The sequence below is a fragment of the Vicugna pacos genome, chromosome 25 (assembly GCF_048564905.1).
Source record: "Vicugna pacos chromosome 25, VicPac4, whole genome shotgun sequence".
NCBI lineage: Eukaryota > Metazoa > Chordata > Mammalia > Artiodactyla > Camelidae > Vicugna > Vicugna pacos.
In genome coordinates, this window is record NC_133011.1 from 8,016,477 (window position 1) to 8,044,142 (window position 27,666).

The 27,666-nt window shown below is 45.4% G+C and overlaps 1 protein-coding gene across 2 annotated transcripts in view; it reads left to right on the top strand.

Annotated features, from left to right (window-relative positions):
* MATN2 (matrilin 2) overlaps positions 1-27,666 on the top strand; it is a 118,911-nt gene that overhangs the window by 36,031 nt on the left and 55,214 nt on the right. For both annotated transcript variants that reach the window (XM_031691185.2, XM_072949494.1), the window contains exons 3-4: positions 6,908-7,477; positions 15,907-16,029. In XM_031691185.2, coding sequence (XP_031547045.2) covers positions 6,908-7,477; positions 15,907-16,029 — 693 coding nt within the window. The remainder of the gene's footprint in view (positions 1-6,907; positions 7,478-15,906; positions 16,030-27,666) is intronic.

Consider the following 27,666-nt stretch of genomic DNA (forward strand, 5'->3'; position numbering starts at 1 on the left):
ATGATCTCTCGATAGCTTTGACTTCCTTTCCTCCCGTATTTTTGTCCTCTATCATATCTCAGCCATTTACTTCTCTTACCATACTCCTGCCCCGTGATTATAATGACTGCAGTCCCTTCATAATCTCAGTTTCAACCTCCGATTTTCCCAGCTCACCCCTTCTAGGACTCCAACTTCAACAATCCTGTGACTTTATCTAGTCCTTTGACCCTGCTGCTTTTTCTGTCCTTCAACTCCTCATACCTTCGACTTCCTTTTCCCTGAGTTTAATTCCATAGGAAACCATTACAGTCTCTCTGTCGGCTGTCTTTGCCACGCTCCTGATTCATCACTCTCTTGGCTAAATGACAGCCCTGGTAAAACCAGCTGCTGCCTGCTTCCACCTACACTTGTGCAGCCGAGGGTAGCTGGAGCAAAACACACAGCCATGTTATCAGCCCCCCTTCAATTTCATGCTTGCCACCCCCAATTGGCCTTTATTGCCACCCAGAAATCATACTCTAGTCCCCTGGTCCATTTGCTCTTGCCCTGTCCTACAAGTTATTACTTTTTCCCCCCTTGTATCATTACATTTTTCACAGTTTTTTTTTAAGTGCCCACAAACCATGTACTTGTGGGAACTTTGCTGGGAATCGTTATGAAGCATCACATTTTCTGCAATCCATTTCCCTCCTCCACCCTGCCCTGTGGTCCAGACCATGTTCCTCCCATTCTCCACAGCCCCTCAAAGATCGGGGACCTCTGCTTTCCATCATCCCTGCCCCAAACTTCAGTCTCCCAGGGCTCTGCTGAAGCACACGTCAAGTGAATGAGACTGTGAACAACTAGCAGCCTAATTTCCTGGGCCGCTGCTATTCAGGGAGGCAAGCATCTGTCTTCATCATTTTATTAAATAAAAAAAAATATAAATAAGCATTTAGCAGGGGAGAAGGAGTTGGCAGGAGGTGGGCAAGTTTGGGCCATGGCTTTCAGGCCCCGATTCCAGGGAAGGAAGGAACTGACCCCAGAGAGCCAGCGCAGTCCTGGTGCATCTTGAGTATGCCAGAAACGGCAGGTCCAGAAGGACAGAATCCTTTCTGAGCATCACTTGGTGGTTAGGAGCATGGGCCATGGAGCCAGACAAGATGGGTTTGGACCTCGGCTCCTCTGCTCACTAAGTGTGAGGCTCTGAGCTAGGTGTCTAACGTTACTAGGCATGTACTATGTAACACAAAAAGGCACTGACAGATCTCAAGTATTGCCTGTTTTAGAAGCCTGAAGCCAGTAAGACGAAATCCAGTATCAAGAATTTGAAACAAATTACCTTGCCTGGAAGGACTGTAAAGAAAACGTTAGGTGGTTTGGCCAGAGCATTATTAGAGCAGCATGTGTTAACTAAATTCTCTGGTTTTCAAAAATTTGAATTGTAATACAAATGTTTGAGGTGCTATTTCAATTTTCAGTAGCATAGAGGATCTTATTCAAATTTGAGTACTTTTGGAAAACAACAACAACAACAACATAGCTTTCAGTCCCTGATTCCAGGGAAGGAAAGAACTAACCCCAGAGAACTATGTTCTCATCTGTGAAATGGGAATAGTGCCTATTTACTAAGTTGAGTGTGAAGAATAAATAAGCCATTCTATGTAAAAGTACTCAGAACAGGGCCAAGTATTTATGAAGTGCTCAATAAACAGTAGCTGTAAATTATTATCATATTCTCTCTTTTGAGTCTCATGATAGCCCTGGGAGGTATTATTACTCTCATTTCACAGAAGAAGAGACTGAGGGTCAAAGAGGTTAAAGAGAAGCTGAAGACCACATGGACAGAAAGTGGCGAGAGCAGGATTGCACTGAGATCAAAGGACTCTACTGCTGTTTCACTGAGCATCTCAGAGCCCCTTTCAGGCCCCAGATGAAATTATTTTACCCTTGTCATAACGACTCACAGACTTTCCTTCTCCAAACGTTCTCTGACCTCTCCCGGCAGATGGTACCAATTACTTACTGTACAATTACACGGCCATGATTGAATTTAGCCGGAGTAAGGAAGACCGATTAGTGACACATCTGCGATCCTGAGAGGAAGGAAACAGTTCCAGGGTTGCACACTGTAATCCTGCTGGGGTGGAAATGGTGCTTAAAATTGTTCTGGCTCCAGGTCATCTTCTCTGTAGGAGGAAGAGACACTTGTTTGCCTAACGAGTAGGCTTTGGAGTCAAGCTGACAGAACTGGAAGTGCTGTTCACAGGGTTCAGACCTTCACTTTTTGGTTTAAAGGATGATGTTTTCTGATGTGCCCAGGAATCCTCTTCCCACTGCCTTGGAAACTCTGCCGTGAGGAGTGAGAAGGAAGATCGTGTGTGTTCTTCTCGCAGGCTAAGGAGACCAGGATGCTGTTGATCGGAACTAGTACGTGAGAGGAACACACACAGAGGAGAGTCCGTTTTCTGGAAACATCTCTCATCTGTCCCCATGTGGAGAAACTGGGGGGCCCTTCACTGCAGATATGCCAGAATGCCCCAAGGATTGACAGTGCTCGTATTGCGTTGCCAGTAATATTGAGAATGTTCCAAGGTGCCCCCCAACCGTGAGATGATGGAAAGGCACCAGGATAGTCCCAGGTCTGAGCCTAATGAGTCATCAGGCCTTGTGGAGGCAGAGTCTCCTCTGTGAGCCCCAGTTTCCCCTTCTGCAAAGTGAGTAACTTGGACTCTGTTTAGGACCACTCTTCCCTCCAAGCTCTAAGATTTTATTAGTCTGTGAGTCCAAGGACCAAAAGTCTGCAGCTCTATTAACAGGACCCAGACCTGCTCTAGAACTTTTGACTTTGTGGTTTTAATCCATCTCCTCCAACTGTCTGCTGTGACTCAATGCCTTCCACCTGAAGTCTTGATCCACCACCCAGAATTCCATTTAATTCCTCAAATGCTGACTGGAGACTATATTCCCAGCTACAGGACTACACAGATGACTAGTCTCCCACTTTGGGGAATTCACAGTGATCTAGTAAGGTCAAGACTTGTCAGAACGTCCCTGCTCCAGAAATCTCCCTGGTACCTAAACTAGTGGTTTCTCAGACTGTGGTCCTCAGACCAGTGGAACTGATTTCACCGGGAACTTGCTGGAAATGCACATTTTCATGTGCCACCCTAGACCTACAGAAGCAGAAAGTCTGGGAGTGTGGCCCCTAATCTTAGTTTGTTTTTGGCTTTTGTTTTTGTTTTTTAATTTTTTTCTTCTTTTTTCTTTCTTTTCGTTGCTTTTTTCCTAATTTCTTTTTTCCTCCTTTTTATTCTTGTTTTCATTTTATTTTATTAAAAAATTTTTAAATTTATGTATTTTTGATCTTTGATTTTAACAAGTCTTCCTGGGAACTGGGAGGCACCTCGAGCTTAAGAACCACTGACCCTGCTCTTTCAGGGACCAGCTGCAGAGCTGTGCTTCTGAGCTTTCCAGGGGCCTGAGGAGACGTCCTGGAGAGAACTCGGTCACTTGGGCTGCCGGGACTCGCTGTTTTCAACGCACAGTCACAGCTCCCTTGGAACCTTCAACACCATTTCGAACCTTTGTGGTATTTTTGTAAATGCCAGGCATTGTGAAAACGACCCACTTGTTTTGATGGGAACTAATCCATTTTAGCCCATAATCCCCCATAGAACTCCCAGGCTTCCCTTTAAATTAATTGTGATGCTTGCTGGGATGTTGACACCATGGCTAAGATCCACAATAAAAACCCCAGCCCCAGGAGGACCCCTGCTTCTGAAGATCTCCAGAGGAGAGTTCTTGGGGGGTCCGTCTGTGGTCTCCCTCCCTCCCTCCCATCCAAGGAGCCTTCCATTAATATCCTCCACTAGGCAGGGTCTGGGCCTGGTTCCAGTCCTCCTCAGCAGGTGGAGATCTTTGGGTCACATTCCCCTTGCAATGAGTTCAGACTGAAGGGTGGGGTGGGGTGGCCCCTGGGGAGGGGCCAGCCTCTGTCCTGGGACCTGCAGGTCTGTCATATGACCCAGGGCCATATGCTAGACCATAGGCATCTTTGTGAAAATTAGAAAAAGGCACCCCCTCCAGGTACCTCCCGGGTGGATGCAGTGCCTGGGACTCAGGGCTGGGCTGGATTTCAGGCCCCCTCCCTTCCTTGGGCAGGTGCCTGTGTGCAGCACAAACTACACAGCCATAAGCCACAGCCTTGCCCCTCCCCAGCCTGGGCCTGGCACAGAGGAAGGTGGAAGAAGGAGAGGAGTTGGGGTCATGTGGGCAGAGGGGAACCTGCATATGCAGCTCCCATGCTTTGGGAGTTCCCATATGTGGGGCTTCAAGCCATGCTTTTTACCTGTGGTGTTTCCTTAAATTCTCATGAGCACCCGGTGAGGTGGGTTATCTCCATATAGGTTTTCTTTTTCTAAATTCAAAGCGATTTTTCAAACTCTCAGCACCTTCACTTTCTCCTCTCTCCAATGGGTATGGCACTCCTAGCTCTTTTCGCCAAGAGCTTGTTCTGAAAATCAGAGGAGACCAAGTGGTGAAAGCTCTGTGGAATAAAGATTTTAAAGCACCCTACAAATGTCAGGTTTTATATTATCCCTTGGTTTTCGAAGGCAGCTTCTGGGGGCTCTGGCTTGAGAAACTCACTTTAGGTTCACACAATCCCCAGTGTTATATATAGGGGCCACAGAGGGTTTGTTTTCTGCCATGATGCTTGCCTGTGGGGGTGCTCCCCCCCCAAAATTGTTGGACTTGTGAGGCTGCAGTGGACGAGGTGTGTGTGCAGAGGCTCGGGGGCAAGTCACGGGCTGGCAGGCCGGCCTGGACGGCACAGCCCAGGGGCCTCTCCCCTTCTCATTTTAATGACTGGGTTCACTGCTTCATTTCTGGCTTTCTCTCTCTTTCTCGCAGCTGCAGTGATTGGGATTTAGGGCAAGCATTTGAGAGCCCTTTTCTAATCCGTGTCAAATCCAGATTTAGCTGTGAAGTCTGGGAAGGGGTAAGGGGGGTGAGGGAGGAGGGGCTGGATCAGCAGCTCAGAATATGTGAGAAATTCCAACAGGAACACCCAGCCTCCACCATCTGAGGCAAGAGGCCTCTCATCTTGTTCAGTCTCATCCTCTTCCCAGAATGCCTTCTTGCTTAAGTGCTTACGGGATAAGCATGGTGATTGTGGTGGTAAGGGAGAGACTCTGACATTTGCTTTTTTCCAATTTAACTGTGTTGACTCTTGAAATGTTTCTTGGCCAGGTACCTCCTCCACTTTCACTACTGCCCTCACCCCTCACCCCCCGTTGAGACTGAATTCCCTTCTCAGCCAGATTAGTGCAACAATTGTCTGAACATTCCATCTTGCAAACCCCTGCCCGATTCTATTGACTTTTTTTTTGCTGTTTTTAAAAATTGAGGTATAGCTGATGTACAGTATTATATAAGTTACAGGTGTACAACATAGTGGGTCATAGCTGTTAAAGTTTATACTCCATTTACAGTTGTTATAAAACATGGGCTATAATCCCTGTGTTGTACAATATATCCTTGTAGCTTATTTTATACCTAATGAGTTGTTCCTGTTACTCACCTGCCTCTATACTGCATCTCCTCCCTTCCCTCTTGCCACTGGTAAGCATTAGTTTGTTCTCTGTATCTGTGAATACACTTTTTTTTTTGTTATAGTCACTAGTTTGTTGTATTTTTTAGATTCCACTTTTAAGTGATATACAGTATTTGTCTTTCTCTGTCTGACTTATTTCACTTAGCATAATGCCCTCCAAGTTCATCCCTGTTGTTGCAAATGGCAACATTTTGTTCTTTTTTATGGCTGAGTAGTATTCCGTTGTATATCTATACCACATCTTCTTTATCCAGTCATCTGTTGATGGATACTTAGGTTGCTTCCATACCTTGGCAATTATAAATAATGCTGCTATGAACATTGGGGTGTATGTTTCTTTTTGAATTAGTGGTTTGTTTGTTTTTTGATATATATACCCAGGCGTGGAATTGCTGGGTTATATGGTAATTCTATTTTTGTTTTTTGAGGAACCTCCATACTGTTTTCTGCAGTGGCTGCACTAAATTACATCTCCACCAATAATGTATGAAGTTTCCCGTTTCTCCACATCCTCTCCACCAACCTCTGCCCGACTCAATTGACTTTTTATTACCTAATTTCCCTATCGAAGCGATAAGTTAGGTAATATAATGCTAATCATATTATGCCTATCACTTGTGGCACGATTTACAAATGTCTCAGCCTGAATTAAAGTCCTTTTGTAACTGGTTTCAAGCTACTCCTTAATTCTCATCTGTAATTCCTAGCAGTGTGTTAATCACATTTTTTTATTTTTGATTGCATTCATGCCATTTGGGGCTTTTGTTCATGTGTCTGTCTCCATGTGTTCCAAACACTGTACATCTCTAAAACCAGTTCATGTCCTGTCTCCTTGACCCCAGCCCATTAACATCCCTGTTCTCTGAACATCTACTATCAGCATCACATAGTTTTATACCAGTTGGCTCTTCTTTCATTGTTCAGTGAGTTAAGTCTCCCCGGGTAGGCAGTAGACTCCTTGACATGGGTCCCTGTCCTAAGCTTCCATACTCCCTGCAGGATCCAGCCAAGCTTCTGTCCTGCGCAGTAAGTAATAAAGTCATGTTGACCTGGTTCAGGTGTTTGCCCACCTAAAAACTTCATTGATGACTTTCTAGAAACTGAAGTTCACTTATCTTGTAAAAAGAAATAGTTTCTGTTTGTATCCAGTACTCATGATCACCCAGTCAGGCACATATACGCCCTGACAACATTCCTGAGTGGGGAAGAAAAACGATGAAGATTGGAGGTTTGAAAGGTTGTCCCCAGCCCTAGGATTTCCCACAGCAGCCAACCTGCACTGGGTCCTTGACACTCTTCTAATGCATCTTCCCTCCCCTCTTTCCCCAGAGAGCTCCTGTGAGAACAAGCGGGCAGACCTGGTCTTCATCATCGACAGCTCCCGCAGCGTCAACACCCACGACTACGCCGAGGTCAAGGAGTTCATCGTGGACATCTTGCAGTTCTTGGACATTGGCCCTGATGTCACCCGAGTGGGCCTGATCCAATATGGCAGCACCGTCAAGAACGAGTTCTCCCTCAAGACCTTCAAGAGGAAGTCCGAGGTGGAGCGGGCCGTCAAGAGGATGAGGCATCTGTCCACGGGCACCATGACGGGGCTGGCCATCCAGTACGCCCTGAACATCGCGTTCTCAGAAGCAGAGGGGGCCCGGCCCCTGAGGGAGAACGTGCCGCGGGTCATAATGATCGTGACGGATGGGAGGCCCCAGGACTCGGTGGCTGAGGTGGCTGCAAAGGCCCGGGACACGGGCATCCTGATCTTTGCCATCGGCGTGGGCCAAGTGGACTTCAACACGCTGAAGGCCATCGGGAGCGAGCCCCACGAGGACCACGTCTTCCTGGTGGCCAACTTCAGCCAGATGGAGTCGCTGACCTCGGTGTTCCAGAAGAAGTTGTGCAGTAAGTCCTGTTCCTCTGTGGCTCTTCTCGGGGAATCATTAGGATTCATCTGCCAGTGTTCATTCTGTGCTGCCTCCTCCCAGGTACTGTGCTGGCAAGAGGTGTTTAGCAAAGGCCAAGGTAGACACAGTGTTCTCTCGGGGCTTACACTCTGGCCACAGAGACAGATATTAAGGATACAATTCACAAATAAATAACTGCAGTCGTAGAATTCAGGGCAGGACCTGACCTAGGCCAGGGGGCCCAGGGAGATTTCCCTGGGGAAGGGACATTTCAACTCAAACTGCAGTGTGAAAGCAGGTTGGTGGTTTTTCTCTAGCGCATTGGATTGTCCTGGCATTCCCTAAGTTGGAATTCACAAGTTGGGGTAAGCATGGGAATGGGAGGGCAAAATCATAACATAACTTCTTCTCAGATGGTGTGGAATACCAAGCATTTTTGCCCCATGGTGGTGCTAGCAGTAAATATTTTCTCAACCCAGAAAGAGGCCCAGAGTACGGGGCCCAGACGACCACAATGGGCTCCTGGCGCCTTCCCACCTGGTAAGATGGCAGCTGCCTCCTGGCTCCTTCTGCAAGGATGTGCCTCCCTAAGTACTTGAGCTGTATTCTTCTGCTTTCAGGGTCTCCTTCCTCATCTTGCTTTTTAAAAATGTTTTATTTATTTACTTATTGGAGGGGGAGATAATTAGATTTGTTTGTTTATTTTTTTTCCTTTAAATAGAGGTACTGGGGGTTTAACCGAGGACCTCATGCATGCTGAGCATGCACTCTACCACCGAGCTACCCCCAGTCTTGCTTTCTAACCCTACTGTCCACAAGGCTTCTCTCTCCCTTCCTTGCCAGGCTCCTCCCAGTTACCTCCAACCCGAGCTCCTGCCTCAGATTTTCCAGTAGGTCAACGTGCCCTCTCCCCAGTATCCTGTTTCTGCACTGTCTTCCCATCCTTTCCTCCTCCAGGAGGGCAGGGGCCCAGGGTGCCAACCCAGGCTCCATGCTAGTCCCTGGAAGTGTGCCCCCGACCTGGTAAATGGAGTCCAGTCCTGCCTTGCCCACCATCATTTGTCCCAGTCCTCTGGAACTGCCATGCTTCTTTGATGGGAAAACAAAAGCAAATATCTATTCTGAAATGACTAGTATTTCCCTGGAGTATGAGTGGAGAATGAGCTTAAGGAACCAGAGGACCAGTTCTCAGAATGTGACAAAGCCTAGAATCCGCCCACCCCATCCCCCACCCCATCCCCCACCAGCCCCATGGAAGTCTCAAGGAAGAACGATGTGCTTTTGATGTGTCTTTAAAAAAAAAAAAAATCCTCTGCTGAAAACGAACTTCAAAAAGCAGAGACCCCATTGTTTCTTGACTCCCAAATCAAAAGGTTTACTTAAAAAATCAATGTCATGAAGGAAAAAAGAACCTTTTTCTCTGCAACGTCACTTGGAAGCTGTTCAGAAGTGCCATTTTCCCTGGCGCCACAGAGGGGCTGTGTGGCTGTGACGTGCCGTGGCCTGAGTCCCCTGGAAAGCTTCGACCTGTAGAATGCACTGCAAACATTTTTAAGGTTTATGACTTTAAATGACTTCTGCAGGATTTATGTTCCCCCTTTCCTGGAAATATTAAAAAAGAAATTGGTTCCGTAACAGTTTTGACTGGTTTAGTCACTTGTCTTGGAAAATGTTAATGGAGGACTTCTTTTAGAAGTGCTCTGAATTTATCAGCAAATGGAAAGGTAATACTAAGAGGCTGAGGAGGTGGGCTTGGGCTTGTTCATAGAAGAACCTTCTCTGTGCTTTATGGCCAGGCAGCAAAATTAAAAGGCAGTTTGTTTCCCCCCTCCCCCTGCCCTTTTTTCTGTAATCTAAAACCTCTAAGAAAGCATCAGTTATTATGTCATTCGTTCATTCGTTAGGGGCCGAGAACCAAATCCCTCTTCCCACGCCGCAGAAGACCAGCTTCTCTCTGCATCGCAAGGCTCTGCTGAGCAGACTTGTCAACTATCTTGAAAGGTTAATGAGACCCCAGGGCATCTGTATCAACTGTGCAGTAAAGATCGCAATAACTAACATTTACAAAGCACTTTCTCTTGTGTTTTCGCACTTGATCCTCATGAAAATCTGGGGAGGCAGCAGAATGCTATACCTCCCTTTTACACGACTGTAAACTTGTTAAGTGAATCCCCCAAGGACAAGCAGCCAGGAGACAGTAGGTTCTGCTTCCAAACCTCTTGCTCATTTCACTCCCCTTCGTGCTGGAAGTTGCAAATTCCTCTCCTAAGGTAAATGCTTTTCTGAAGGCAGCCTCCGCAACCAGGCAGGCTAGGGACACAGGTTCTGAGGTTGACATTCACCTCAGAGGTTGATGGGGAGCTACTACAGGGTGGGAAGGGGCAGATTAGAGTCTCGATGGCCCCACCTGCCAGCAGTACAGATACTGAACAAATCTGTAAAATGGGAATTTTTACCTGTGGAGAGTAGATGTGTGAACAGGCATTAAACCTGGAGAGCCCCATTCGGCGTGTACCATCTTGTATATGATTACAGTCCAATACGCAGAGGACCAGTGGGCTAGGCAGATGATTTCAGCTTTGATCTGCACTCCCGTGATCAGACAACAGTGATGACAATCTTCCACTGCAGGTGGCAGTTCTCTGAGGTTACAGAAGTCTCATTTTTTCCCTTAAGCATTTATTGAGCTACACTCTGATAATAACAGCTAATTTTGACCTTGGTTACATACTTTCCATACATTGTTTCATTGAAATAGCAGCCCTGTGACTCAGGTACTATTATTGTCCCCATTTTACAGAAATAGAAACTGAGGCTTAGAAATGATAAGCAACTTCAAGTAGCAGAGTTGGAGTCTATCTGGTCCAGAGCTCTTAAGCTCTACATGCCAAGCCAGATGGTTTCAGGTTGGTGGGAAGATGCTCTCATCACAGAGAGATGGGATGTTAGCTATACCAAGTGTGCACGTCAGAGGCCTTGGAAAGTCACCTGGCACTGGAGCACCTCTGATCAAAGAATGCCTGGGTCTGCCTAGGGAGTCCAGAAGAGCTTTAAAGAGGAGATAATAATAAGATTTATTGATATTAGTATGTGCATGTGCTATTTTGAGCTATTAGCATATGGTAACTCATTTTATTCTTAACAGCAAACCTATGAAATAGGTGCTCCTATAATTCCCACTTTACAGAAGAGGACATTGAGATCCAAAGAGGTTCAATAACTTGTCCAAGGTCACACAGCACTAAGTGGTAGAGTTGAGATGTGAACCCAAGCATTCTGGCTCAGAACCTACATCTTAACTGCTATGTGCTACACAGACTTGAAAGATGAGTAGTCTACTGGCTAGAGATGTATAGGGAGGGGGACTGCAGTAAGCTAGGGAAAGAATGATAGTTTTCAATAGTTTTTTTTTCTATTTCATTTAAAAGCAGAAGCAAAAATGAAATAAGTCCAGATTCCCCGTTAACTTCATGACCTTCTAAGGAGACGCAACTCACAGCCTGAAAAATGCTGATGAGGGGCTAGGCAGGGAAGTGGAGGTCATGGAGCACCTAGAGAAGGGATTTCAGAGGAAAGGACCGAGGCTCCTGTGCTCAAGGTGGAACTGAACAGCTGCTGGACCAGGGGACTGGTGGAGGTGATCTCTAGGTGTGATCAAGGCAGAAAACTTCATTGTACAATTAAGAGGAGATTAGGCTCTGGAGCCAGACTGACCTTGAGTGGGACTCCTGTCTCTGTCTCTTACTGGCTGTGTGGACGTGAACTTGGGACATGAACAGTGGTAGCTTTATACCCATGGACAGTGAATTCCCACCCCAGCCACAGGGACTCCTGAGGTTGGATTCTCAGGCCACCCTCAGACCACCAGAGGAACTTGGAGGCCAGTTGTCCTGTGAATGGAGGCGCTGTCTACAAGATGACCAAAATCTATCCATTCTTGGGCCTGCCATTTTTGCCACCCAGTGAGTGAGGACCCTGAATTTAGGGGCTGAAAAAATGCGTATCTATCCTGAGCCTTCTAGACAAAGCTGCTTTTAATTAACCTCTTGGTATCTGCTTTATCAGCTTAACCTGGTATTTGACACCCAGAGGCTGGTTGTTCCTATGCAAACAGCCCCACCCCCCAGACCATGTACAACTGAAGGCCCTAACAGTGTCTCTAAGATACACCTTCCATCAACTGGCCTGGGCAAAGTCCACACTTACTGCCCATTCGAGGTCCTGTTGCTAAGTGGAAGGCCAGGCTGACTACAACAGGCCTTGGCCTTAGGTACCTGTACCCAGCAACTGTTCCTTGCAAGATGCCCAGTCAGCCCACCACTCCTTTAGTCAATAACACATTCATTAATAAACATTTATGAATATTCATATTGCCTAGTTAGAAATCCAATCCTACCAATGACGTAGTCTGCTGATTAGTGACTCCTTCCCCTGAACACAAAGCCTTGACCCAGCTTCAATGCACAGGGCCTTCTGAGATGTGAGACCACCTGCGGGCCAGTGGAGGAGGCAGAAATCATGTCCCTGCTTCAGTCACATCACAGACTCCTGCTGCCCCCCGGGAGAGCAAGGCCTTAGGGCCAGATGCTCTCAGTATCACCCATCACTCATCTGTAGAATTCTACAGGTGGAAAATTTTTATACTATCTTGGTAAAAATGTTAGGGATTCTTTGGGTTGAAAGTAACAGAAATTCCACTTGAACTAGCTTGAGGAGAGGGGACTGTGTTATATTCCTCATGGAAGTGAGGAGAAGAGTGAGTGACAGTCCTGCCTTCTGTCCATCTCCACCCTCTGCTTCCCCCTGGACTTCTCTGGTCCATGCACAGAGAGCAGCACCCGGTCAGCCCCCAGATACACCTGCCCTCGGTATAAGCCCCCTCTTTCTCAATTCTAGTGCCTCAGTGCCAAGAAAAGACTCTGATTGTCAAACCTTGTGTATCCAACAACAGCCAGGAGGGGAGCTGCCTCACACCAACACAGCAGCCCTCCAGTCATCATGCTTTTTAAATGAGAAGGAAGGGCAGTTTCTAAAAAAAAGGGTGCTACACTGACAACATAATAAGTCTGTACTGAAGGTCCCTAGACACCATTCATACCTTTATTCTACAGGTAGAGAAATAAGCCAAAGAGCTACTCAACTCACCTGAACTTGCCTCACTTGTTCAAGGCAGAGGCGGACTGAAACACAGGTCTCCTGGCTTCTTCTTCTTTTTTTTTTTTTTAGTGGCGGTACTGGGGATTGAACCCAGGACCTTGTGCATGCTAAGCACACAGTCTACCTCTGAGCTATACCCTCCCCGACTCCTGGCCTCTGATCCAGTGCTGTCACCATCACACCAAGTTCCTGGTCCCAGTTTCTTTTGTAGTGCATGGTATAGTCACCTGGTTCTAATTTCTTTCATGGTACATGGCCAAAACAAGCCTTAGTAACGAGCTGTCACTCCAAAACCCTATGCAGTAGTTCTTTGAATGTCTCCATTTGACAGGTGAAGAAGGAGTTCAGAGAAATTAAGTGATTCATGCCAGGTCATGGGGAAGCTCAGCTTTAGTCTGTTTCCAGAAGCCTTCCTCTTCACCTCTGTGCTGCCTGCTGCCCAGCAGATAACTTCTCTGCCGCACATCTCCTCTCTAAATAGTTATCTGTCGGGGTCCCGGTGAGAAGACGGGCACCAGGCTCATCACCCGGGCCTCGTACCGGAAGATAACGGCTGCGTCGCTGGTTGCCTAGACTTTAGGCTTCCTTGATTATGGAGGAAAACAGTGACACGCTGGGAGCTGCCCAGAAACACCTCTGTGCCCGTGGGAAATTTGACTCCAGCAACCTAGGAAAAGAAGACGGCCTTCCAGAGTGCAGAGCAAATGCAGATTAAAAACAGGATAATGATTTTTCCCTCTTAATACTGTCAAAAACTTAAAGTTTGATAGTCCTGAGCACTGAAGTTCTGAGGGGGCTGGGAATCATTACTCTCCATTGCTGGTGTGAGCGACCTTGCAAGGCAATTAGGTCATATATAATTATTATTTTATTTTATTTTATTTTATTTCTCTTTTTTCATTAAATTCTTCTTTGGGGGGTAATTAGATCTATTTATTTATTTAATGGTGGTACTGGGGATTGAACCCAGGACCTTGTGCATGCTAAGCATGCACTCTACCACTAAGCTCTACTCACCACACCAATATCATATATCTTTAAAGTAGGACCCTGTTCAAAAAATAAATAAATAAATACATAAAATAAAGTAGGACCCTGTCCTAGAGAAACAGTTGCACATGTGCTCCAGGAAATGTGTTTGAGAATGTTCATCATGGCATTGGGAAAATGTGGGGACTGCTCAAATGTGGCCTGGTGGGGAGATGGCTAAATAAAACAAGGAATGGTCCGTTGACCAATGGACAAAGCAATGAAAAGGAATAAACCAGATCTAATGTATTTGATCAAATCTAAGATGTACAGTTGATTTTCATTATTCCTGGTAATTATATTCTACATGTCACGGTGACACTTAATTAGCAAGTACTGAACCATTGCTTCTAGGGGAAATACGGAGTTAGGTTCCTGTGAGCCTCTGGTCCAACACTGTCAACTGATCAATACATAATCTTGCTTTATGTGTGTTTCTGTTTAAAGACACTTTATTTAATATATGTTGTTGATTTATCAACATTGAACTCACAGCCGACAGCAGTATCACTCATGCCTGAATGAAATTTACCAAAACACATATTTTCTCCATGAGGCACACCACAGCCTGCTTGCACTTAGGAACACCAGACACACTTCACTTCAGCCAACACCAGCACTTCAACACTATGTTTGGGGCCATTTTAAGCAGCAAAACCACCAACAAAAAGCACGAGAATGCAAAAAGTGTGAGGGTGTCCAAAAATGATAATGAAAGCACCATGAGTATTGATTTTGCAAGTGTAGGCAAACTTGCAAGTATGGAACCTGTGAATAATGAGGACCAACTGTATGTGTCCTACATTTCACACCCCTGAGATTGGGTGCATCTTAGATTCCATGAAAGATAGTAGATAGCAACAGAGATAGAATCTGCGATTAATGTTGAGTGAAAAGTCAAGTTGAAGATTGATGACTGTAGGATGAAACCAGGTATATAAAATAAAACAATAGTCCACCAGGCTTCCTTTTTTCTACGTATGGTTAACGTGTATCAGGCATTCCCCGGGCAATTTGCTGAGCACTTTATCATCTTAATTATTTTAACCCTTACAAGGCCCTATTTTTGCCCCCATATAATGTAAAGAAGTTAAGAGAATTGCCCATGATCACAGAAACATAATTCTTTCACTGAATTAAAAATGATTGGATTTAATCTATTAACTTTCCTGGTGTTATTTGCATCTTAACAGGAGCTAAAACACAGGCAATGATAAACTCAGAAGAATCATTCTATACTGTTATGAAATTAAAAAGTTTTACTTTCACTTATTGCTCACCGTATTTCTTACTTAGAAGTAAAAAGATACATATGCTTAAGATACACCACTGATTTCATCAGTAGCTGAGTTTTCCTCAGCGCTGGGTTAATGGGATTGTTCTTAGCTTTTGAAAGCCTCTTTTGTTTTAGCTTCATAAAAATCTGTTCCTACATGTGGACATCCTTTTTGTTTATGAGAACACTTGCATAACTTGTACTGTGTTTATACTCATGCTTGTTAATTTTAAATATGTTCCAGTTGAATTATATTGAGTAAAGTCATAAATAAAGATGTAAAAAACAATAAGGATTTTCATGAGCTCCAGAAAGACTTATGCAAGAATCCGTGTATCTGAAAGCTAAAGTACTTCAGAAACGAAATGCAGAGATATTTCAAATTGCAACATAAAGATTATGGAAACATGGAACATATGAATGCATTTTTTACTCCAAAAATTTTTATGGCACTTTTGCATATAAAAAATTTCATTACTCTTGGGATTTATGATCCGGAGAAACTGTTGATTCTTTACCTCATCCTCATTAAAATAGCTTTTCCTCTTAATCCATTGCTGCCTAGCAAAAGTTCACACATTAGACAAAGCCCTCTCTTGTATCTGCAAACTTTCTGATCCCTCTGCCCACTAATTGGATATTAGTAATTGAACTGTGGAATTTCTGGGGTCTGTAGGTCACTTTTGACCTGTTTTTAGCTGTATATCAGCAATTTTATATGGCTCGGCCTAACGTCATTTTCCTTTGACCCTCCATAGCCCTTTATGTATATATTGCTGATGGCGTTTATGTAAAGCTGTCTTGTCCGATCAGAGGCTGGAAACAACCTTGAGGGCAGTGACTGCAGCTTGTTTCTCTTTGGGTCCTGCTCGTTCCTTCATGTGGGTTCTGGATGAATGTCTGCGGGTGGGTGGAGACAGAGAAGGCGTCATCATCGCCTGAACTTGCTATGTCTTCCCTTCCAGCGGTCCACATGTGCAGCATCCTGGAGCATAACTGTGCCCACTTCTGCATCAATACTCCTGGCTCATACGTCTGCAGGTGCAAACAAGGGTACATCCTCAACGCGGATCAGACGACGTGCAGAAGTAAGATTGCTTTGCTGATGTATCTGTACTGTCCTCCTCTGCGCTCCCACTCTCTCTTCTTTTATCTGGGCCTGTTTAATTCGCCTGTGGCCCCTCACCCAACCAAGTGGAAAGGACAGAAAGGAGGTTTTGTGACTCGTATGCTTTGTGTTGACCCCGCCCCATACTCTGCCTTCGCAGCACCGAGGCTGGAGCCGGGCGCATAGTAGGCTATCAGGAGGAGTTTGGAAGATCGTTGGAGGCCCCTTCTCAGAAATCCTTTCTTGAATTCAGGAGCTGCTGTCCTTCACTTCCAAGCTGCTCTTTAGGGGGAACCGCTGAAGAGCCTTTTTATCCACAGTCTCTGTTAACTGTGCCCTGAGGAATTATTTCTTTTATTCTTTTCCCTGAAGCGTGGATTTAGGATGAGCTGTTTACATCAACTGGTAACGATTGTTCAAGTTGTTTTAGAGGTGTGCAGGGATCTGTTTGCTTTGCTAAGGGACAATATATATGTCTCCTAAATAAAATAAGGGCAAACAGATAGAAAGTGTTAATAGAACTCAGTCTCTTTTTTTGGCCAAACCCCAAAACAAGACAATATACTGACATTTGAGGTGCATGAGGTGATCCGCCTCCTCGAGGAGAGAATTACCCATACGCTGAGTGTTGTGCCTAATCTTTTTTTTTTTTCAAGTTATAAATAAAGCCACTGTATTATCCCAGAGACAACCCAGCTTCCTCAAGACGTGAGGCAGACCAACCCACATAGAGGCAAGTAAAACTCAGCTAATCTGACATGTAGGTCATGCAAATACGTAATTGCTATTATACGACATGGTAAGCAATTAAGCATTCATGGAAAGCAGTTTGCACAAATGGCAGTCATTAGAATCACATTTATAGAGCCAAGCCACGTTTTCCTTTTGTCTTCTCACTTTTCATTGGGTTGAGAGTGGTTGGCTAGGGGCCTCCGTGCCCTTCAGGATCAGGGAACATCTGCTCAGCTCCTCCAGTCCTGTGAACTGTAGAAGCCCAAAGCCCGCAGGCTCGATGAACCCTGGGGGCCCGGGGTTCTCAGACCCTAGGGTCCCAGGTGGTTTGTTGAGTGTAGCCTGAATCACCCTGCTTTTCTTCTTGAACCCTGACCCTTCTTCAGTTTCCACAACAAAAATCACTCATACCATATGCTCATGGGTTTAAAAGAATTCACAGGATGACTGAGGGAGCCCAGGCCAGGTCACCTCACACACTGCTCAGCAAACAACCTCAACCTCTTCTCAGACATGCCCCATCCTCTCCAGGCACCTCCCTCCCTAGGGCTTCTCAGCAGAGCGCTCAGCCTCCCTCCACCCTGCTGACCCCTATCCTGCCCTTCCCTTCTCCAGAGCACAAGAAATTCCTCTTCTTGTCTCCTGCACTAGTGACCCACTGGGATCCGGGCATCTGCCGATGTCCATTTTCCATTTACCATGGGCTGGCTTTGTCAAGCCAGAGGAATTTTGAGACCAACAAATAAAAAATAATGAGTTCTCCCACTGATGTCATGAGCTGGGCCTTCCCCCACGCACTGGGTTTGCCAACCCCTGCCTGGTCCCACCTCAAGTCCTGAGGCCCCAAGCTCTCCCAGGTGTTGGTCTGGCCTTGGGTCCTCCTGTTCTAGGGCTGTGGGTGCAAAAAGTGTGGTGCAGAAATTGCCCGAAGAGGGGAGGGTGTAGCTCAGTGGTAGGGTGTGTGCTTAACATGCGCGAGGTCCTGGGTTCAATCCCCAGTATCTCCATTAAAAAAATTTTTTAAACAAATTAATAAACCTAATTACCACCCCCACCCAAAAAAAAGCTTAAAAAAAAAAAGAAATTGGGCTTCAGACAGACTGATTGGGTGAAAGGGCAAGGAGGCTCGGGTTAGGGAGGGGCCTGAACCCAGGGATAAGCTGACCCCTGGCCTCACCCGCCCCTGGAGATTCAGAGTCAACAGGTCTGGGGTAGGACCTTGGAGTCTGCATCTGCCGTGAACTTCTGACTTAGGTTGCTGCCACACTTTGAGACACTTTGACATTCACTGTCAGAAGGCCAGGGGGCTGGAGGGTGGGGCTGCGAGGTGAGGGAGCCAGGCAGGAGCTGGACCAGGGCTCTGCCTTCCCAACTACCCTGCCCTCCAATCACCTGGAAGCCATTAAACTACCTTTATTGTCAGCACCAGACTTAGCTTACTACACCCAGTCATAAAAAGCAGTTCTCTCTCTCCCAGGAAAAGATAATAATAATAACCCTTCTGCTTGCATACTTGATATTGTTCACCAGTGGCCTTGTGGAAAGATCGGGGCCTGCAGGGTCTGCAGACTTGACATTCCAACTGTGTCAGTCTCCTGCTGAGCTGGTTATTTCAACTCCTTGACTCAACTTCCTCACCATTAAAATGGGAAGGGTGGTAACAAAGTAATGCCTGTCTCATCGATAAGGCCTTGTTATCTCATAGATAAGTCCATGATTTTGGTCCGGTGGACACGTTAAAAGTTGTGCCAAGGGAAGGTTGGGCCCTACCATGACCTCTGTTTCTGAGCTGCTTGCAGGGACCTGTCCCTGCCAACACGTAGAGACTCGGTGGGCCTGGAGAGAAATGAGACACAGCTATTTCCAGTTTTGAGCCTTTAAGATGTGCCAGGCCCCATGCAAATTCCTGGAAATCGGGGGTGGGGGTGGGGAGGGTATAGCTCAAGTGATAAAGTATGTTCTTAGCATGCACAAGGGCCTGGCTCCAATCCCCAGTACCTCCTCTAAAAATAAAATAAATAAACCTAGCTACCAGCACACACACCCCCCCCCCCCCAAATTCCTGGAAATCAGATTGTGACTTAAACAGCAATGCTCTGGCTCTCTTGGAGCCCACATTCCAGCCTGGGAGTAAAGCAAGTAAACAACCAAGTTGATTGCAGCCCAAAGTGATTGCAGCCCCTGCCCCTCTCGGTGTGTGCTTCCCACAAGGTCAGGCCTGACTATAGCCACTTATTGAGTGTTTACCATGTGCCGGCAGCTCTCATGAGTGCTCTATATTTGTCATCTCATTTAATTCAAACAATGAGCTCTTAAAGCAGGTTTAGCATTCTCAGTTTATAGGTAAGGAAAATAAGGAACCAGAAAAAGATTAGACAATTTACTCAAGGTCATATGGCTAGTAATGAGACCAAACCAGAATCCAAATCCTGTTATGCATGACTCCATAGTCCTAGCTCTTATACACCATTCCACACTGTCTGTGATCCATCAGGTGCCAGGCAACCCTGCAGCCAGAGAAACTCCTCCAAGCCCGGGGGATAGGCAAGTTCAAAGGCTCACTGAATCCAGGGGAGACTTAGAACTAGTTCACCAAGACTAACCTTCAAATGATTGATTTTCATTCCGCAAGTCACTCCCAACTGCTGTGATACTGTCATTGTACAGAATGATTGTGAGAGGGACTCTTAGGGGATGGCCTTCAAACACACATACACACATACACTGTACCCACCATTTTCTATTCATACCCTACCTGTGTGGAGAGAGGAGGCAGACACGGCTGATTTATAGGTTCTTTGGGTGGAAATGGACCTTGGTTATCAGTTTTAGCTCCCTCTCCACTTAACCCAAGAATTCTATTTCTTCCTGGTGTCCCAGAGTGACGGTGCATGTCCAACCATCATTGCCCATCTGGGACACCGCGTCATTACAAAGCACCTGTATCCCTCCCTAGAGTGTGGATCAGTGGTTGAGCTGAAATCCTACTCTCTGTAATTCCCACCTTTGATCCCATTTTTGCTATCTGAAGCCATATACTAAAAACTTTGTTTCCTTTCCCAAATAAATACAGAACACCCTTTGATTATTGAAAAGTGTAACCCTCCCACCCATTCATTTTCTGTTTGTCAGGGGAGGCATGAACACATCTTTAGATGACCTGGATTTGGGTCTCTTCACTGTCTAGATAACCTTCTGGACGCCAGTTAGTCAGTGTCTCAAAAGGTACCCTTTCATTTAAACACTAGGTCAAGCACATTAAATAATCTTACCTTCAAAGTTTTGCCCATATGGACAGTTTGGAATGTCCTGGAGGCAACATTGTGGATTCTTCTGTCCTCCAAAAAAGTCTTCCCCAGCCAATACCACCATGAGATACATGCAAAAGTGTTATCATAGTGCAAAGCCCCTAGAGCTCAACAGAAGTTTATCTTCTTCCCTGTCCCCATTTACAAAAACAAGGGGAAAATCCACATAAAGTGCCTTCACATTCTATCCCCTTCCCCTTGAACTCTTTTCCCACTCACAAGAAAGAACTTTATCTTGTTTTCTCTTCTTTCTTAATTTTTTTAAATAAAGAATTTTTCCCTTTCTTTGACTCCCTTCTAGAATATTTAGTCTATCTGGAAGAATAATGAAAATGCAACATTTTAGAAAACTTCACTTGGCAAGACAATGGAAACTTTCTTGTCCAGCTTTGTCATTTTTTCTCTCTCAGGAACCATACCAAATGCATTTTACAGCTTTCATTCTTCAGATATGTTCCTGACGTTATTTTCCCAAGCAACTAGGTGATTTAATAGCTTTTATATTAGAGTTTAATCAAGGGGCATAATCCAGAAAAAAAAAAGTCGCATTATTAGGAAAAGAAAACTACAGCCAACATTACTCATAAATGTAGATGCAAAAATTCTTAAAAACTTAGCAAATAGAATTTATATATTCCATATAATCAGGACCAAATGGGGTTTATCATAAGAATGCAAGGTTGGTTTGGCTTAACAGTCAAAAATCAATCAATGTATGACATTATACTACACATAGAAAATCCTAAACGTGCCATCAGGAAACTACTAGAGCTTATCAATGAATTCAGTAAAGCTGCAGGATACAAAATTAATATACAAGAATCTGTTACATTTCTATACACCAACAATGAACTATCAGAAAGAGAAATTTAGGAACAATCCCATTTACCATTGCATCAAAAAATATGAAATATACCTAGGAATAAACCTACCTAAGGAGGTAAAAGACCTATACTCGCAAAACTATAAGACGCTGATGAAAGAAACTGAAGATGACACAAACACATGGAAAGATATACTGGGTTCTTGGATTGGAAGAATTAATATTGTTAATATGATCATATTACCCAAAGCAATCTACAGATTCAATGCAGTGAGTTGAATTAGTCACTAAGGAAATACAAATTAAAGCCACAATTAGATACTATTATACTTCCACCAGATTGGATACATTTTAAAATATAAAACATGCCAATATTGGCAAAGCTGGGAACAGAATTATTGTCTTGCCTGGCAGGAATGGAAAATGGTTCAACCACTTTGGAAAACAGTTTAGCAGCTTCTTACAAGGTTAAATGTGTACCTACTATAACACCCAGCCATTCCACTTTTAGGTACTTACCCAAAAGAAATTAAAATTTATGTCCAAAGATTTGAACACAAATGTTTATAGCAGCTTCACTTATAATAACCCAAATCTGGAAACAATTCAAACAAAGCTACAAACAAATTCACATCAGCAGGTGACTGGATAACAAATTGTGAGATATGCATACAATGTCATACTACTAGGCAATGCACAGAATGAACTATTGACACATGCAGGAAGCTGCAAGTCTCAAAATAACCACATGGAATGAAAGAAACGAGATAAAAAAAGAGTATGTGCTGTAGGATTCCATTTATATATAATTTTAGAAAGTGGTAACTAATCTATGTGACAGCGATCAGCAGATTAGTGGTTGCCTAGGGCTGGGGGAGTGGAGGAGGTGGAGGATGGATTACCAAGGGGCACTAGGGAAACTTTGGGGGTTTGGAGGTGAGGAATATGTTACCATCTTGATTATGGTGATGATATGCTGATATGTCAAATTTATCATAGTCTACATACTGTAACATGTATAGTTATTGTATGTCAAGTATTACTCAATTATATATATGTATGTATCAGAACAAGATGGTTTTGGAAGGTAAGTGGTGCTGAGTCAGAAGGCTGCAAGAGAAGAGATTGGTGAATGAGTCATGGAACAATCAGTTGAAGATGCTGGAGAGGAGAGGGTTTTTCTAGCAAGTCAAAGAAGAGAAGAGAATGTAGGGCTTGTGTTTTTGGGGAATGCTAACTAGAACAGACTTCCTGTATCAAATAGTTTGTTGAGGGCATTAGCAGGGGATGAAGAAAGGAACGTAAGCTGGAACAAATTATGAAGTGATGTGATTCTCAACATGAGTTCCATCTATGGTCTTTGGTGGGTAGGGATGCTGAACACAGGGTGTCAAAGGGAAAACCACATTTTAGTGGATTGAGTCTGGCAGTGATAGATACATAGGAGTAGAATTAGGTGGAGCATCAAGGCAGAAATGCCATTCATTCATTCATTCATTCATTCATTTATTCATTCAGTTCTTATTTTTTCCTCTCTATGGGCCAGGCAGTCTTAAGGAGTGTAGGAGAAAAGGGAGTGTTTCTCTTGTAAGTTTGAGACCCAGGAAACACACTCAGATCTTGGCTTCCCTTGTGCTCAGCACATACTGAGCAGAATATGGAAGATGCAATCAGTTTAAATCAATTCAGTGCATGTGTTTCTGGCGTCCATGGAATTAATTAGATCACAGCACTAATCCCAGGGAGGAGTTTATGACCTCCGATGGGGAATGGTGGATAAAGAGGTGTTAGTAGAATTGAAACTGATAAATAGCTTCAGAGAGGAAACCTGGTTTTGTGGGAAAAGCAGTGAGTTCGGGCAAGAGCCCACACAAGTGGTTGGGTGCAGCTGGAAGTGAGGGTTAGAGTTCAGGGAAAACGCCTGGTTGGATGTGCTGGGTGGTGTGCTAACTGGCCCTGATATGGATGGAATCTTGGAGGGAGAAAGACAGTGTAGAGAGGGGAGGTCAAGGTCCGAGCCTCGGGCGGCCCCCAGTTAGCGGGCAGAGCGAGCGCGCAAGGGCGAGCAGACTGCGCACGCGCACACGAGCGGGCGGCCTTCAGCGGCGGGGTCGAGGGCCCTGGCCTGCGGTGCTGCTGAGTAGAAGCCGCGGGAGTTCGGTTCTGGAGCCTCCTCTTAACCCCAGCTCCTGGACCCGGGAACTCCGAGATCATTACGTGCAGTTTGCTCACCCTCTGGCTGTGCCAAGGCATAGGGTTAAAAAATAATAACAATAAAGGAATCAAGGGTGAGTAGCGCCCCATGGGAGACTCGGGCTGACCAAACGTGAGTGGAGACTGCCAGTTGGGAAAGAATTGTTTCTTATCTAGGGGAAGTGAGTGTGAACCTCATACAGCGTCTTCTCTGGTTTCGTATTTTCACCAGCACCTAGACAGTGGTTCTCAAAGTGTGGTGCCCAGACAGCCGCCTCCGCTTTGCGGGGAAACTCGTTCGGAAGGCAAACTCCCAGGCTCTGCCCCAGACCTACTGAACCAGGGACTGGAGGGGTGCGGCCTGGGAGCGTCTGCTTTAACAAGCCCTCCAGCGGATTATGATCTAAGCTCAAGTTTGAAAACCACTGACCTAGCTGTCTTAAACTAGATCTCTCCCTGGGAGATTCCTCTCCACGGGGAGGTCATATTAAAAACGTGATGGTGTGACCGCCCGTTTGGAATTTGCCAAGCCCTACTGCAAGACTTCGGCATTATTCGTTTATTTATTATTTTGATCAACCTCATTCTGTCAGATTTACTTATGTTTTCAGGCTTTATTTGGGAGATCCCCCCCCCCCCGTTTTTTTCTCTTCTTAAAGGAAAACCAAAATCTTGCTAGTGATTGGGAGACTTGATTGAAAAAGAATGAAACTCTTGGGGGAGAGGAGGATGCAAGGCCAGCTGGAGTTTGCCTGTAAGGACAGGTTTGTTTTTCTGGGTGACTTTGGGTTGGTTTTGTTTCTTCCAGTGTAAAAGCACAAGGCTGATGACTCACATTTACTGTTGAAAGTCTTTAAATCCAAACTGCAGCTGTCAAAATAAGATGAGGGCTTTCAGACATGATGGTAAAAGTGGGGGATGGTCCCCAAAATGCAGGCTTGGGTTTTGCTGGGTTTTGCCTGCTTTTGTCCTAACTCCAAGCGTGCTTTTCAGTTGAAGCAGGCAAAACTCCCGTTGTTTCCCAGTTGAGTGAAATAACAGCTCTAATGCATTTCTCTTCTCTCTCACTGTGATAGGTAATTTCTGATTTCTACCTCTCAGGCTAAATAACAACAGGAGCTGTAAAAAAATAGAGCGTGTCATTAAAGGTGTTCATTTTGCTTTTACTCCAAAGGAGAGATTAAACTGTCGTTGGTGTCAACAGTGTGCAGTGTGGCTGGTCTAAACTTTTGAAAAGTCAGTAAAAACCCTCTGATTTCGCCCAGGATGATGTCAGCCACAGCAGCCGCAGTCTTTGTCCCGTGCTCCTCGTCCAATGTAACCAGATGAAAGTTTTCCAAGTTCTCTGGGCCGAGGCACTGGGCCAGGGCTTCAGGATCACACATGACGGAAGGCACTTAAATCTCGGGTGCCTCTGAGCCTCAGGGGATATGCTGGGGAGGGATTTATTTGTGCACAGCCCTGGGGCTCTTAGTTATCAAATCCTCGCTGATTTATTTCACTTGGGAAGACTGAGCAGCTGTAATTAACATCCCTCCCCAAATTCTCCAGGAAATGAGAGGAGCAAGCAGATTTTGCTGTCAGCTGTGTGCTAACATCTGCCCTCTGGCAGGGCATTGTTTGAGTTTGTTGAGCTGTTTTGTTATAAAATTCAAAATTGCCTGGTTTGCTGTGTTGAATCAATTCAGTATAGAACTCACAAACCAAAACTTAGTCACAGATACCTTGACGTCATTGAAAGAAAGCTGAATCTAGTGGCCATATGTGGGGGGTTTCAGAGGCACCCAATAAAGTGGTATTATATTAGAATTGTGACGTAGGCAAAATTTGGTTGGGGTCCACCTCTCCTCCGTATTTAACTAGACCTACACCACCAAGACGTTTCTTTACCCCAGTCTGGGAAAGAAGGAGGCTAATATCTGTGAGTACCTACCTACCGTCTGTCAGGTGCTTTATCATCTATATTATCTCATTTAACTCTGCGATAAGATGTTTTCTCCACTTAATTGTTTAATCTCTATGAAAATTCAATCTCATAGAAATCACTTATGTGAAGTCACATAAGTCACCTCGCTGAAGCCAGGTCTGGCTCCAAAGGCAGGATTCTTTTCATTCTATCCGATTGCGTCCCTTATTCTCTCCCTGAAGAAACATAACTGCCCTTAATCTCCTCCAGGGCTCAATTCCCTTGATCCCTACTTTTTCATATTACCTCCCTCAGGTCCTTGTGTAAAATAATCTTCTTTGTGAAACCAGCTTCTGACCGCACTAATTAAAATAGAAGCTCCCTTCCCTCCACACTCCCAGCTCACCTTTCCTACTTAGTTTTGTTCCTCAGCACTTAGAAGCTCTAACATAATATATAGTGTCACCTGTTTGTTACTTATGTCTGGCCCCTATCCGTGGTGTGCTGGTGAATGTTCGACAACCAGCTCTCCAGGGAGAAAAGCTCCGGTTTGTGATGTTCACCAGTTCCCGTGGTGTCAATACTACCACCGTGACTGATTCCAGGTGACCCACTTGGCCTTGCTGAACGCAGAGTTGGGAAGAGGTGAGCACAGTCTGTTGTGTGAGTCAGTAGGAGCCGGCTCCCCACATGAGTATCAGCTCCTTGGGGACAGGGATCGATTGAATTTTTTTCTCTGTCGTTTTCCCAGCACTTTGAACAGTTTGATGAGTGAATGAATGAATGAATTCAGTCATTTAAATATATTTTAAAAAATTGATCTGATGCCAGACACCATGCTAGATATTTAAGCTAGAGGGCTAAACAGAACAAGCACTGCCCTCCCATCACAGGGGGAGGAGATGTTAGATTATCAGTGGGAAATTAAGTGTTAAATTCTAACTGTGGAAAGGGAAACTATGACCTCTAACAGGGAGTAATCAGATAAGAGTACTCCCCCACCTACCCAGCCCCACTGCCCCCGCCCTGAGCACTCCAGCCTGGAGACTGTCTGGTCAAATCAACAGGTGTCACTCAGCACCTGCTGTGTGAAGTGCGTGGTATCACACAGACACCCTGAGGAACACTTATCCTGTCCCTCTCAGAGCTTGTAGCCTGGGTGAGACTGATGAGAGAGCAACCCCTGACAATCCTGTATTTCAGGGATTGGGTCCATTCGTCCATTCACAAGTACTTACTGAGCACCTGCCAGGTGCCATGCTGGGTACCAGCAGTGCCGCAGACAGCAAGGCAGCCAGTTCCTTAGCTGTCCTGACAATTCTGTTGTCCGCAGCTGAAGGCTGGCTCCCTGATGTCACTGTACTCTTCTGGCATAGGAGTATCTCTTGCTGGGGACGAGGAGAGATACAGAGACTCGGGAGTTTTGTTCACATCTCACTCGTCTTCCCAGGACCCCATTTCTGATGGAGATAGTTTTAGGATTCTAGGAACATCCCTGTTGGGAAGCAGGGGGTATGGGTCTTTGTCACTGTTCATTCAGATGAATATTATGGGGCACCAACTCCATGCCCTATGACACTGAGGAATCAAAACTGAGTCAGACCAGCTCACGTTCCAGTGGGGCAGACAGACCTGTGATCAGGTCCTTTTAATCAATGTGTAAGTGCTCTAGTGGAGCCATGGGTATAGTGCTAGAGGAGCCCAGGGGAAGGAGATTCTTAAGTCCAGCCAACCTGGAGAAGGCTTCCTGGAGGAGGTGACATCGGACTGAAGTCAGTAGCCATGAGTGGGGGTCACGGGGTAGAGAAAGCTTGGAAGAGTAATGGGAATTCTGAACCCAGTGCTTTCCCCATCCCCCACAGTTTTATCACCCTTCAGTTCAATCCTTCCAAGCTGTGAGAAAAAGAAGAGCTGTTTTTCTTAGGAGTTAAGGAATCATCCAAAAACATCTGTACTTGTTTCCAATGGAAGTGACCACTGCCAGAAAAACAGCAAAATTGTTTTGTCAGAACCTAGTCCGTATTTATTCCTTTGTCTTTGTTTGATTAAATTAATCCCTCAATGGTTTTCTTTGGGATGATACAGATCACTAGGGGCCATAAATCTCCACTGATGCTCTAAAAGCAGTATGAAAGGCCTGCGGCCAGCTGGCAGGCCTGCTGTTTGTGGGATCGCCCTTCTGGAACGTGAGCCGCGATCCCCCTGTTCCTACCACACTTCACACCCTCACGTTGTGTCCGGGGTCTTTCAGCCACTTGGAGAGGGGACCAGGGACAGCAGAAATGATGAGATTTGTTTGAAAGAGGGCTCTGAGCCTGGCAGACCCAGTTGATAAAGGGGGAGGCTGAGACCTTCCTCTGGGCACCTTCCCCTCCAGTGATTGTGAGGACTTTTTATCCTACAGGTCGGGTGACTCAAACCTGGCTGCACGCTGGAGTCATCTGGCGGCTTTAACAAAGGCTACTGTCTGCATCCCACCTCCTGCTGTTAAGGCAGGTTGGGTGGCCTGAGCCATCAGAAGGTCCCCAGATGGTTCCGATGGACAGCCGAGGTGGTGCACTGCTGCTCTGGTGGACGGAACCTTGCAGTGATTCATAGCTGTTCTGTCCTGGAAGGAATAAGCATCTCCTTGCCTCTCTACCTACCCCGTCGGGG